Source organism: Dasypus novemcinctus, chromosome 5 (assembly GCF_030445035.2).
Source record: "Dasypus novemcinctus isolate mDasNov1 chromosome 5, mDasNov1.1.hap2, whole genome shotgun sequence".
Lineage (NCBI taxonomy): Eukaryota > Metazoa > Chordata > Mammalia > Cingulata > Dasypodidae > Dasypus > Dasypus novemcinctus.
Window position 1 is genome coordinate 11,704,372 of NC_080677.1, and position 13,576 is coordinate 11,717,947.

At 47.9% G+C, this 13,576-nt stretch overlaps 1 protein-coding gene across 3 annotated transcripts in view; it reads left to right on the plus strand.

Moving 5' to 3' along the window:
• NUDCD3 (NudC domain containing 3) overlaps positions 1–13,576 on the plus strand; it is a 138,277-nt gene that overhangs the window by 76,315 nt on the left and 48,386 nt on the right. For all 3 annotated transcript variants that reach the window (XR_011648778.1, XM_058296682.2, XM_058296683.1), the window contains exon 3: positions 6,782–6,914. Coding sequence is in view for 2 of the 3 variants with exons in the window: in XM_058296682.2 (XP_058152665.1) it covers positions 6,782–6,914 (133 nt within the window). In the remaining variant the exon portion in view is untranslated. The remainder of the gene's footprint in view (positions 1–6,781; positions 6,915–13,576) is intronic.

The following is a 13,576-nucleotide window of genomic DNA, read 5'->3' on the forward strand; positions in this document are numbered from 1 at the left end:
TCCTGGGTGGGGCTGGCGAGAGCTGCTGTTACCCTATTGGATTACAGAGCCGTTTGCTTCATACAGACACAGCTCTTCAGAGTACAGCCTGACCTCCTTTTACACACCATTCCTTGTACTTGGCCACCAGCTATTCTGAACTCAGCATCGTGAGTGTCTCTGATCAGTTGGTTTTCAAAAGCAAAATAAAGTGAGAGGAAGCAAACGAGGATGCTTGGTTCCTGGTGGCAACCCGGGCAGGGCTGCACGTGGACTAACCTGCCCCACCTGCCTGCTGGTGCCCTCCTGCCTCCAGCTCCCAGCCACTCAGGTTTGGGATCAGGCACTTCCCTGCTCATCAGAGTCCAAGCCCTGCAGTCAGCTGGAAGCTTCTGGCTGCCATAGAGCCAGGCTGTCCACATGGAGAGCGAGGGGCCTCGGCTGCCCACAGAGCCTGGCAGAGGAGCTTGGCTTGTTTTTTTCCTCCAGCTTATTTGGAATCATGGTATCTGGTCTGATCGGGCTCAGCAGGAGTGAGGGCTGTTGGGAGACCTGCTCCCTCTGCCGCCGCCTGCTGGCTACCTGCCTCTCCCCACCCTTGGTGTGGAAGTACAGACTTTTACTCCCCACCTCCTAGCCTCACCCTTGCTCCCTTGTCCCCTGGGCCTGGCTGACAGCTCAGAGAGGCCTGCTGGGAGCGGCTTGAGAGCCACCTGCGTGTGGTGGGAGCCAGAGTCAGCGGAGCAGGTTTATTTTTACATCCCGTCAGCAGATATGATCAACCATGTTGAAAGAGAGTGTGGACTCAGAGTTTAAAAAGCCCCAGCAACTTGCCGGCAGTTTTCAAAGTGGTTTTAGGCCATTGAAAGAACAGTTCTGCTTGCTCCATAGGCCATTGGAGGAGCAGTTCTGCTTGTTCCAGGGGGTAGGCGGCACGAAGACACGCCTGAGCAGAGGCCGCTGCTGGGCGGCGGGGGGAGGGGGGTGGCGCTCCCTCCACTCAGCACCCAGCCTGGACGGGTGGGGGGCAGACTCCCCACACCCAGCCGGGGTCCTCAGGCAGCCTGCGGGCAGGGTGTGGAGGCCTCAGCGTGACCGACTCAGCCCTCACGGAGGCAGGGCCAGCGCCGCATGGCTGCCCAGCTGTCACCCACGCTTGTTCTGGTCCTGGACCCAGGGGCCTCTAGCTGCTGTTGAGGACCACGTCACCCTGGCAGCTGACTGCTGGCTCAGGGCGGTCTGTGGTCCTGGGAAACAGTTGCCCTGAGGTGCCGTGTTCCCCCCTGCTCTTTCTCCTTCCTTCTGCCCACCCTTCCTATTTTCCCGTCTGTTTCAGCCCTGGCTCCATTTCAGTTGTTCCCTGCCAGGACCCCGTTAGTCTTTGTTCTTGCATGTGTGTGTGGGGTGGTTATTTGTGTGATCTCGTAATTTTGCTTATTTTCAAATAGGTAATATGTACACTTGATACAAAAGGGCTATACATTGTAAAATAAGTTTTTTGCCTTCTGTGTTTCCCTCCATGAAGATAACTGCTGTTACCTACCTTTTGAGTGTTCTTTAGGAAATATTCTAGGCATATTCGAGCATATCCTTCTCAGATGTGATCGTTAAAGCTAGAGTTTAACCCGAGTGGGGAGGGGGTTCTGGAGCCGTGCCGCCTGGGCCTGCGTCCCCTGGACAGTGGAGCTGCGCCTGCGTGCCCCACCCCACGGGCACTGGTGGCTGCGCTAGCAGCATCCGCAGGAGCACCACAGGGACGCTGTGGGGCCGCCCGGCCATCGGGTGCACCCCAGGCCTGGGGTGGCCGCAGACCGTCCTGACTGCCTTCTGCAGGCACAGGTTTAAAGAGAAACATGCTTTTCTTGATTATAGAAATGCTTACATATTATAGAGAATTTGGTTACTACCTACAGGTACAAAGAAAAAAGACAAATTACTTATTATTCAGCCACCCAGAGATAACCACTAAGATTTAATGTTTTTATATATACGTCTCTGTGTGTGTATAATTCTTCTTCGAAAACTGAAGTTATACCATATGTAAAAGTTGGATATCCTTTTTTCAGTTTTACAGTAGATTGAAAACTTTCCCCCACATCACTAAATAATCTTTGAAAATACTGCTGTTGTTATATCTACATGAAACTTACTTTTACTGCCCTGTTCTCAAGGTATTGACTGTTCTTTCCATTCTTTCTCCCCACCCTGTTTTCTCATGCCATCGGGTCCCAGCTTCCCTCGTGGTCCTCAGTTTTGGCCAAAAGGGCGGGTCCTCCAGGCCCTCCTCCATGTGCTCACACACATACACACGGAGACGCAGCAGTGCGGTCACAGTGCGCGCTTCGCTTGCTTGTCTGGCTGCCTGCTGACTTGGGCCACCCCGCTTGGGGTTCTTTCTTGCTTAGCTGTGCTTCCTTTGTGTTTGGTGTTTGTGGGTGCTGCTTCTCCATGGCTAAGGTTTTCTTAATTTAAAACATTAAACTCTCTAAAAGGTCTTGAGTTGAAACTTACTTATGTTCTATGAGTTTGCTCATTATTCTGAGTTCCTATCAGTGAGATCATACAGTGTCTGTCCTTTGTGTCTGACTTACGTCGCTCAGACTTCACTCCTCCTTACAGCTGAGTAACGTTCTGTTGTATGGACATGCCACGTTTTGTTTATCCGTTTGAAGTTTATTTTTATATATTGTTTATGTAATTGTTAATGTAGTTAATTTTTTATGGCAAACGTTCTATTTTGCTTTATTTTTTTCATAACATTTTTCAAAATTTATTGAAGTATTTAATACATAAACATACATAATAAGTGTATAGTAATAGTTGTGAATTTACAAAACAAACATACGTAATGTATTTTTTACCACTCTTTTGACACTTTCAGTTACTTTTATTGATATAATCTTCATTTCTAGACTCTCTTTCAGGCCTCTCCTGTCTTTTCTTTTTAGGCTCTAGCACATCCTTTAGTATTTCCTGAAAATCTGGTCTCTTACTTAGAAATTCTCTAAGTTTCTGTTTATCTATGAATTTTCTAATCTTGCTATCATTTTTGAAAGAAAATCTTGCCAGATATAAGATTCTTGGCTGGACATTTTTTTCTTGTAGTATCTTAAATATAACATACCACTGTCTTGCATCCATGGTTCTGGTGAGAAATCAGCACTTAATCTTATTGAGTGTCCATTATGTATTATGCATTGCTTTTCTCTTGCTGTTCTTAGAATTCTTTGTCTTTGGCATTTGACATTATGATTAGTATGTGTCTGGGAGTTGGTCTATTCAGGTTTTTTTGGATGGGAGTACATTGTGCTTCTTGGACGTGGATATCAATAGGGTTGGGAAATTTTCTACCATTATTTCTTCAAATATTCCTTCTACCCCTTACCCTTCTCTTCTTCTTCTGGAACACCCATGACATGTATGTTTGCATGTGTTTTGCTGTCATTTAGTTCCCTGAGACCTTGTTCAATTTTTTCCATTCTTCATCTGTTCTTTAGTATGTTCACTTTCAGAGACCATTTCTTCAAGTTCACCAACTCTTTCTTCTTCCTCCTCAAACGTGCTATTATATGATTCCAAAGTGTGGTTTTTTAAAATTATTTCTGCTTGAATTGTCAACTTCTTTTTTATTATTTATTTTTCCCCCTTCCTCTTCTCCCACCCTGCTCTTTTTGCTGTCTGTGTTGTCTTCTCATTTTCTGTCCTCTAGGATTCACCAGGATTCGATCCTGGAGACCCCTGATGTGGAGAGAGGTTCCCTGTCAATTGTGCCACCGTAGTTCCTGTTTTTGCTGCGCTTCACCTTGACTCTCCCCTTGTCTCTCTTTTGATGTGTCATCATCTTGCTGCATGTCTCACTTGTGCAGGTACTGGCTTACCATGCGCGTGGGCACGCTTTCTCCTCTTCTTTTTCACCAGGGTCCCAGGGATCGAACCTGGGTCCTCCCATATGGTAAGTGGAAGCTTTATCACTTGATCCACATCTGCTTCCCTCCAATGCTTTTTTTTTTTTTTTAAGATTTATTTTATTTATTTCTCTCCCTTTCCCCCACCTGTTCCCTCCCCGTTGTCTGCTCTTTGTGTCCACTTGCTGTGTGTTCTTCTGTGTCTGCTTGCCTCGGTGGCACTGGGAAACTGCATCTCTTTTTTGTTGCGTCATCTTGCCGCGTCAGCTCTCCGTGTGTGCGACGCCACTCCTGGGCAGTCTGTGCTTTTTTCACACTGGGCAGCTCTCCTTGCAGGGCGCACTCCTTGTGCATGGGGCATCCCCATGCAGGTGCGCCCCTGCGTGGCACAGCAGTCCTTGCGCACGGCAACTCTGCATGTGGGCCAGCTAATCGCATGGGTCAGGAGGCCCTGGGTATCGAAACCTTGACCCTCCTGTATGGTAGGCAGATGCTCTATCAGTTGAGCCACGTCTCCTTCCCCCAGTGTTTTTTTAATTTCATTTATTGTAACTTTCATTCCCATAAGATCTGCTATTTTTCTACGTATGCTTTCAAATTCTTCTTTGTGCTCATCCAGTGTCTTCTTAATATCCTTAATCTCTTTAGCCATCTCATTGGGTTTATTAAGGAGACTTGTTTGAACATCTATGATTGGTTGTCTCCTTTAGGTCATCTGGAGGCTTATCTTGATCCTTAAACTAGACCATATCTTCCCGTTTCTTGGTGTGGATTTTAATTTTTTTGTTGGTGTCTTGGGATCTGGCTTACTAGGGTATTTATTCTGGGTGCAGTTTTTGTCTTTAGTTTAGGGCTTCCTGTCCTTTCACCCTTGCTGGTTATGCAGTAGGAGCCAGGGTTGTAGTTGGTGCTATAAACTGTGAAGGCTCAAGCTGCCCCCATTGCCCCAGGGACCGATGAAGCTTCTCCCAACTTTCTCCTTTGCCAGGGGTAGGGACAGAGCCACAGCTGTGTGGAATAATCCAAGTTGTGCAGGTCTAGACTGTAGTTGCAGAGACATACTGATGAAGCTTCACGCCCCTTTTTCCCCTACCGGGGTCGGGGATGGTGTGGGCAAGTGTAGGCAGCAATCTATACCATGTGGATCCAAGATGACCATAGTTGCCCCTGTAGACTTCCAGTTATTCAGTCCATGACAGCCAAATGTACCTGCAGTTAACCTGGAGAGGCTGGTGCAGGGCCCGCCAGCTTCCTTCCTGCCAGAGGGGGGGGCTGAAGCCTAGGCGAGGACTGCAGGCTGATCTGGGTGAAAGAAACTGGTTCTTACTGTCAGTGTGATTTTTGGCCAGCCTGGCTTCCCCTCGTGCTGGGGGCAGAGTATAAATGGCAGCCACCAGCCTCTTTCCGACTTGGATGCATTCACACCCCAGCTGTTCCTAGGGTTATTCCTTAGCCAGCAGAGTCTGCTAATCAGTAGCCAAAATCGGTAGCCACCCATCTCCTCTGCCCCTATTTTTGGGAAATGGCGCTTCCAGTTCAAGCCACAGAATATCTCCTGGGGCAGCTTGTGCTGACGAAGTGGAGTAATCACCGGCCTCTTCAGCTTGCCTGGTAATTTCCCAGAGAGGCTGGCGCAGGTTCCCCCACCTTCCTCCTTGCCAGAGGTGGGGCTGGGGCCTAGGCTAGAGCTGCCGTCTGATCTGGATGGAAAGAAACCAGTCCCCACCAGCACTGGGATTTTCAGTCCACCCTGCGTCCCCTCGTGCCAGGCGCGGAGTTAAGATGCCAGCCCCCAGCCTCTCTTTGACCTGGACAGGCTCAAACTTTAGCTGTTCTCAGGATTATACTTTAGTCTTCTGAATTTACTCATCCATAGCTGAAGCTGGTGCCCTACCGTCTCTTCCTCCTCCATTTTTGGGGTTGGAACTTCCAATTCCAGCCGTGGAACAGCTCTGAGTCAGCTTGTGCCTCCAGTGGAGGATGGGCACTGGCATCCGTGGCGTGGAGCGCTCTACTTAAAAGTCTTCTCTGCAGATGGGCAATCTCCTCCTTTTGTTCCTTCAAGGATGTTGCAGGCTGCTCTTCTGGTCTCCTGGAGCCCCCAGACAGGTGCTTCATCTAGCTCCAGAGAGCTCTTGTGTTTACTAACTCTCTGCAGCAGGAGCTGACTCTCGGAGCTCCTTACTCCACTGCCATCTTGCTGGTTGTCCTCCTATTCTACTTTATTTTAATCTCAGCTTCTTGGGTAGTTTGGTCTGCTTCTGTGTGGTGTTTCTCAACTGCAGGTAATGTGTGTAGGCATCTACAATAGGATTTGGCTGATTGTTTTTTTTAAGTTATTTCCTTAAATATATTGCTTGCAGTTTAAGAATGATGCAGATCACTTTATTTCAATCCCTTTGGCTTTGATTTATTTTCTGGGAGGAAATAGAGGTTAGGAGATTGTTGAAGTCTAGCAGCTGAAAGCTGAGGTGTTTTGTTAGTGATTTGTTTTGTTTTGTTCTTGACGGACCCTGCCATGCTGTTCATAATACACCAAGCACCCCTGAGCCCCCCGAGGGTTTTCTTAACTGACAGGCCGGCTTCTTTCCTGGCTGCAGAACGCTGCTGCTTCCAGACAGGAGCCTTTGGCCCCAGGGTTCTTCTCCACAGCTGCTGTTCCCTTTGTCCATGATCTCCTTGGGGTCTGCTCAGAAATGAACTAACTACCCCTGGGGGGGGGGGTTCTAGAAAAAAAAGCAAGTAAGTATCAGATATTAATAATTTGGCTGTGAATGTGTAAGAGTCATTTGGTGACTTCTTTAAGATTTAGGAACGTGTGTCCTCGGCCTCACCATGGCACTCCTTTCCTACCTGTGTGGATGGGTTGGCATTTTAAGTTTCTTGTTCTTCCTCAGGAGACAGGAGCAGTTCCAGAAAAACCCCGACAGTTACAATGGTGCGGTCCGTGAGAACTACACCTGGTCGCAGGACTACACCGACCTGGAGGTTAAGGTGCCGGTGCCCAAGCACATCGTGAAGGGGAAGCAGGTAACGAGCCCAGCCCCGAGGGCAGGCGGAGCCGCTCCGTACTGCACTGCCTCCAGCTGACCCCAGGCGGGGTGTGTGGCCCCCGGGTCTGGGTCCCCGAGCCTGTTAGGTGGAGAATTGGCCACCCCTGACTGGCTGCCCGGAGAGAGCAGAAGTGCGGTGCAGGGAGGGGCTACCTGGCTCCAGAGCTTTCTTTTCCTCGCTCTGCTGCTGAGTTCTCTTCCTTACCCCAGGAGTTTGCTCCCTGTGCTTGCCTTGTGTCCTGCCCCCTTAGGTTTCTTCTACAGGTCTGCAGAAATCTTCCCCCCCAGGGCATAGCAAACTTCATTCTCACTCTGAGGCAGCATTTCCCTAGACTGAAGCCTGTGCAGTGTGATGTTCTCTGCAAGCTAAACCTGCCTCTTTTTGCAGCTCCATTTAGACCATCACAGGCATACTAAACAGTCATAACGTTCTTAGGAGCCTGTAGGTTTTCAAAGGAATACTCAAACAGTTGCTTTGTAAATTCTGCATCTTTCTTAGTATTAAATCTGCCTCAGCTTTCCTAAGAAATGTCCAGTCAGTTAAACTTAAGGTCATAATGAAAGCATGTTCATCTAGAGTATACCAGGCCTTCCCCACACAGGCCCCAGTAAACGCACATCAAATACTGTCGTAGCATGGAATAGCACCTTTCCTGAGGGGAATCTTCTAAAATCACATATGGTCAATGCCAAATCTCCCTTAAATGGCACATAAGATACAGTTCATGTGACTTTTTTGTGCATAGCCTTGAATACATACATGCAGACATATCTGTGTCCACATCTGTGTGTAGAATGTACATGACATGGTAGTTTTAGCATAGACCTAAAAGTTATAATTTGACTTTGCAGTACTTTCTCTTACAGGAGAGAGAGAATGTGTTAAATGTTAAAATCCTTCACAGTGTAGCGAGATGCTTACACAGCAAGAAGCTCGTGGGAACGGGGAAGGTGCCCCGCCCAGGTCCTGGGGGGAAGCGCCTAGGGATTTGCCTACCTGCAGGGCTTGGTATTTGCTCACTTTCTCTTTCAGCCCCCCGTTTTTGCTGGGAGCACACCATCTTAACACTTACACAGTGGGCTTCTACCATGCGCGTCCCTGGCCTGATTCCCTCCCAACCTGCCCCTGCAGACCTCTCTGAAGGTCACTGTAGGGGCCACAGAGGGCATTTCCACTGCCCCTGGGGGCTGGGCCCTCTGTGCGGCTAGCAGTGCCTTCAGGAGGGCCCCGCTTTTTCCCCTCCTCCCCCAGAGGCCTGGCTGTGCTCTCCCACCCCTGCACAGGGTTCCTCTTCACCTACTGGCGTGCCTCTTTCTCACACAGCCTCCCTTGGAGACCGCTTCCCCAGCCTCTCCACTGGGCTTCTGTCCTCGGGTTGCCAGGTCAGGTCGTGGCTGGTCAGACGCCCATTACTGGGCTGGACTCAGGCCTGTCTTCCCTGCCCATGGTTTCTCCCCTCAGCACAAACCTCAAACCACCTTTTGTGCCCTGTTGAGACAGGCTTGAGGCCCATCTGGGCTCAGCCAATACAGTCCAGCCTTGGCAGGAGGCAGCCCTGTCTTTAGCCTCTCCGCACTGCCTCCCACCCCGTCCCCATAGATCTTGTACCAGAGCCAGGTGCAGGTGGCATTTAGAGTTATAGGATCCGCCCCGGGACTGTCCACACAGAAATCTGCTCTTCACACGGTGGCTTCTGGCTGCTTCTGGTCAGCTGTTAGCAGTGGTAACTGGCCTGGGAGTCTGCCTAGCATCTGCTTAGGGTTTGCATAGGCCAGATACTCGTTTTCATTTTATTTTTTTGGTAGGGTTGCCTTGTATATAGTATAAATTATGAAAAGTACTAGTTACCATGCTCCGTTCCGCTGGCTAGAAAAAATTAGAGCTTTTTGCTCTGAGTTCTCCATGGACTTCTGGAATTTTCTCCGAGAGACTTGAATTCACCCCGAGCTAAAGCTGGTAATTTTTCTCTTTGACTCAAGAGACACAGGTCTCCTGATAGTTCTAGCTGGACTTGCCATAGCTGCAGGAGCCGTCAGCATTGGCAGAGGGGTCTGGATGCTTGTGCTGGCTTCTCGGGGTGTTAACCTCAGGATTCTGTCTCATCTAGCTCAGCGACACCCTTGCATCCATCAGGCTCAGAGGCCACCTCTCCCACATGCTCTTGTGGGATCTCCAGGAGCCTCACTTCGACTCGGGGGTCACCCTAGGCCTTGCTCACTCGAGCACCTGCCGACCAGGTGGTGGGCTCTGACACCCAGGTGGCTGCTCTGGAGCTGGTTGCTAGTGGGGTTCACAGAGAGCATGCAGAGAAGGGCACAAGGTGGTCGGCGTCGGTGGGCGTGCCACACAGACAGCGCTGCCTGGAGCTTTCTCCTCATCTCAAGTAGGCTCCCAGACAGCTCTCCCTGTTGACATGGAGGAGGTGGGTAAGAGCAGTTTGCTGCTAAGTGCTAAGCAGTAGCTGAACGCAGGTCACCTGGCTCTGGGTCCTGGTCTCTGATGGTGCAGGGGTGGAGCGGCGCCGGGGAGACTGGTCTCACCTGGTGGCAGAGGCGGCTCCAAGGTAATGCTTGGACCAAGACTGATGACAGTTTCAGCTGTAGATACACAGGGATCTTTAGAAGGGGCTTACCACAGAAGCTGCTGGTTTAGCCCAGTTGGCAATTTTGTGACACTCACTGACTGAATTTACACTGGTGATGGACCTGTGAAGACCATCGTGTCGCGCCTTGTTTCTTGCACCATTGAAGTTTCTCTTTCTCCTTCATTCAGTAGTATCTTTTCCCCATGTCATTCCTACTAGACTGTAAACTTGCGATAAGAATTCTGGGTTCTCTCAGTTTCTTAGTGATCTAAGAATTCTCTTCAGAACTTGGAAACAAATTTGTTTGTAGCCCTTGGTTTTGCTGACCTAAGAGTTTTTTCTCAGAGTAGTCTCTTTCTGGACTGGCTCCTTCCTGCTTGCTCTTGGAGTTCTGGCTGCTACCTCTCGGCAGTGTTTATTTCTGGTTTCTGTTGGTGGCAGCCGTCAGGTGTAATCATGAAGGCAGCTACGATTGCAGCAGTGTAGCTGCTGCAGCCACAGTTTGCTCTAGGTGGGATTGATGGGCTTTGTGTAGTAGCTCAGTGTTCGCAGAGTGGGTGGCAGAGCTGGGGGTAAGAAGTGGATACGAGAGGCACTTTGTTAATGGCTGGAGCACAGCAGTAAAGTTCCGAGGCCTGACTTCCCCAGCGGTAACTTGATGCTGGGGTCTTCAGAGCTGGGTCTTTTGCTTACCACTTCTCATTGATTTCTGTTCTGCAGAAGTGGATATGGAAAGGTCATACTTGCCTCTCAAGGCTTAGCAAGTCTAAATAAAAACTTTCTTCTCAAAGTGAAGCTTTTCATCTCATGCACTAATAAATGGATTAGGCTTCTTCTTCACCATGCTCTTTGTTTAATCAACTCTGTTTAGGAAATGCTGCTGAGTTCACCTTTCTTGCCTCAACATAACCATGGAATAGAGAGAAGAGACTTTAAATTCATGACATAGATGGTTATGCAATTGTTAATGTAAGACATGGGTGGTTATAAGTCGACCATTTAGGGGATCACGATTATTGGGTGAGGTTGTGGCAGAGCAGCCTCTAGAAGCCCAGAGCACCAGCCCAGGCTCAGTAACACTCGTCTCTTAGTGGAAACTGTCCTGATCTTATTGCAACCTTAGAAAACGCCCCTGTACCCCGCCATGGTTTGATGTCATAGAACTACGAGAGAATTCCTCCCAACCCGCATACTCTCTTTCTCACGACACTGCTGCCATCTTTGCTTTGGTCGGCCAGTGCCCGCAGCCATGCTGAGCGCTGGCTCCGAGGCAGCACTGGGTGCCTGTCCCCAGCACGGACTTTGTGTGCCTGCAGAGAAGCACACTGCCTGTTGTTTTAGATGATAGCTGTTCCAGTGGGTGTGAAGGGTCCTCACCTTTGGTTTTGATTTGCGTTTCTTTGATGGCTAATCATGTGGAACATCTTTTTATATGCTACTGACCATTCATGTGTCATCTTTAGAGAAATATCTGTTCAAATCCTTTGGCCATTTTAAAATTGCATTATCTCTTTTTTGTTGAGTTCTTTATATATTCTGGATGTTAAGTCCTTATCAGATATATGGTTTCTAAATACTCTCTCATTCTGTTAGTTGTCTTTTTACTTTCTTAATAAAGTCCTTTGATGCCCATTGTAGCAGTTCGATATTGTTTATGAATCCCAAAAATAGGTAATGAATTATCTTTATAAACTGGTCTGTTCCTCTGGGTGTATTAGATTGTATTGGATTCAGAGGTTTCACTTTACTTGATTAAATTATGGTTAAGGCTTTGATTGGGCAACATCAGTAGGACATTGAGTCCCTGCCTACCATCACAGAGAAAACTCCATGGCAGAGGAGAGAGTGAAAATTTTGACGCAGGAGCCCTGGGAAGTAAATACACGGAAAAAGAGAATGAAGAAGTAGATACACAGCAGAACAAAAAAGAATAGAGAGAGCTCTATAGACACAGCAGAGGCCCCAGGAAGAGAGAGAGCCTGATAGTCTACAGCTGACCTTCTGGAGAGAGCAGAGCAGCTGAGCCTGGAGAGAAGCCCTGGGAGAGAGACGAGACTTATCCCAACCTACAGCTAAGATTGGAAGAAGCTGGGACCATGGAGCCTGAAGAGGAAGGCTGAACACTTGCGGTCATCACCCACCATCTTGCTCAACATGTGGCCATTGATTTAGGGTGAGAAAGTACCTCTTATGGTACCTTGAGTTGGACTTTTTAAGGCCTTGTGACTGTAAGCTTCTACCCCAAATAAATACTCTTTATAAAAGCCAACAGAATTCTGGTACTTTGCATCAGCACCCCTTTGGCTGACTAATACAGAATCATTAATGACTAATACTAATCATTTTTAGGGAAGCGGACTTGGCCCAGTGGTTAGGGCATCCGTCTACCACATGGGTGGTCTGCAGTTCAAACCCCAGGCCTCCTTGACCCGTGAGCAGCTGGCCCATGCACAGTGCTGATGCGTGCAAGGAGTGCTGTGCCACGCAGGGGTGTCCCCGCGTAGGGGAGCCGCACGTGCAAGGAGTGCGCCCCATAAGGAGAGCCGCCCAGCGCGAAAGAAAGTGCAGGCTGCCCAGAAATGGCACCACACACACGAGAGCTGACACAACAAGATGATGCAACAAAAAGAAACACAGATTCCCATGCCTCTGATAACAACGGAAGCGGGCAAAGAAGAAGATGCAGCAAATAGACACAGAGAACAGACAACTGGGGCGGGGAGGGGGGGAAGGGGAGAGAAATAAAATAATAAAAATAATAAATCTTAAAAAAAATCATTTTAAATTTTGAAAAAGTCCTAGCTGTTTTTCCTTTATTTTTTATATATTTCTCTCCCCTTCCCTCCTCCCCCCCCCCAGTTGTCTGCTCTCTGTGTCTATTTGCTGTATGTTCTTCTGTGTCTGCTTGCATTCTTGTCAGTGGCACCGGGAATCTGTGTCTCTTTTTGTTGCGTCATAGCTCTCCGTGTGTGTGACGCCACTCCTGGGCAGGCTGCACTTTTTTCATGCAGGGTGACTCTCCTTACAGGGCGCATTCCTTGCGAGTGGGGCTCCCCTACATGGGGGATACCTCTGTGTGACATGGCACTCCTTGGGTGCATCAGCACTGTGGGTGGGCCAGCTCATCACACGGGTCAGGAGGCCCTGGGTTTGAACCCTGGACCTCCCATGTGGTAGGTGGACTCTCCGTCCATTGAGCCAAATCCGCTTCCCCTATTTTTCCTTTTGTTGCTCATGCTTTTGGTGTAAAGTTCAAGAGTCCATTGCTTAACACAAGGTACTGAAGATATTTCCTTACGTTCTCTTCTAGGAGTTTTATAGTTTCGGTTCTCACATTTAGGTCTTTGATCCATTTTGACTCAATTTTTGTATATTGTGTGAGGTAGGAGTCCACCTTCATTCTGTGCTTATGGATATCCAGTTCTTCCAGCACCATTTGTTAGAGAGGCTATTCTTTCCCCAGTGAGGGTTTTGGCAGCCTTGTCAAAAACCAGTTGGCCATAGATGAGAGGGTTTATTTCTGAATTCCCAGTTAGGTTCCATTGTCTGTATGTTTGTCCTTTTACAAGTACTGTGCTTTTTGATTATAGTAGCTTTGTAAGAAGTTTTAAAATCAGAAAATGTGAGTCTTCCAACTTCAGTCTTATTTTTCAAGATACTTTTGGCTATTTGGGACCCCTTATCCTTGCATATGAATTTGATTTTCCAATTCTACACAGAAGGCAGGTAGACTTTTTCTCATGAACATGAGTAAGTATCCTTCCATTTATTTAGGTCTTTTAAATTTTCTTTCAGTGATATTTTATTTTAAACTGATTTTTTCAGTTTAAACTGATTTTTTCAGTTTTCCATTATAAGTCCCCTCTACATTCTTGGTTAAATTTATTCCTAGATATTTGATTCTTTTAGTTGCTAGGATAAATGAAATTTTTTTCTTGATTTCATCTTCAGATTATTCATTACTAGTGTATGGAAACACAATTGATTGTCGTATGTTGATCTTTTACCCTGTCACTTTGCTGAATCCATTTATTAGCTCTGATAAAATTTTGTT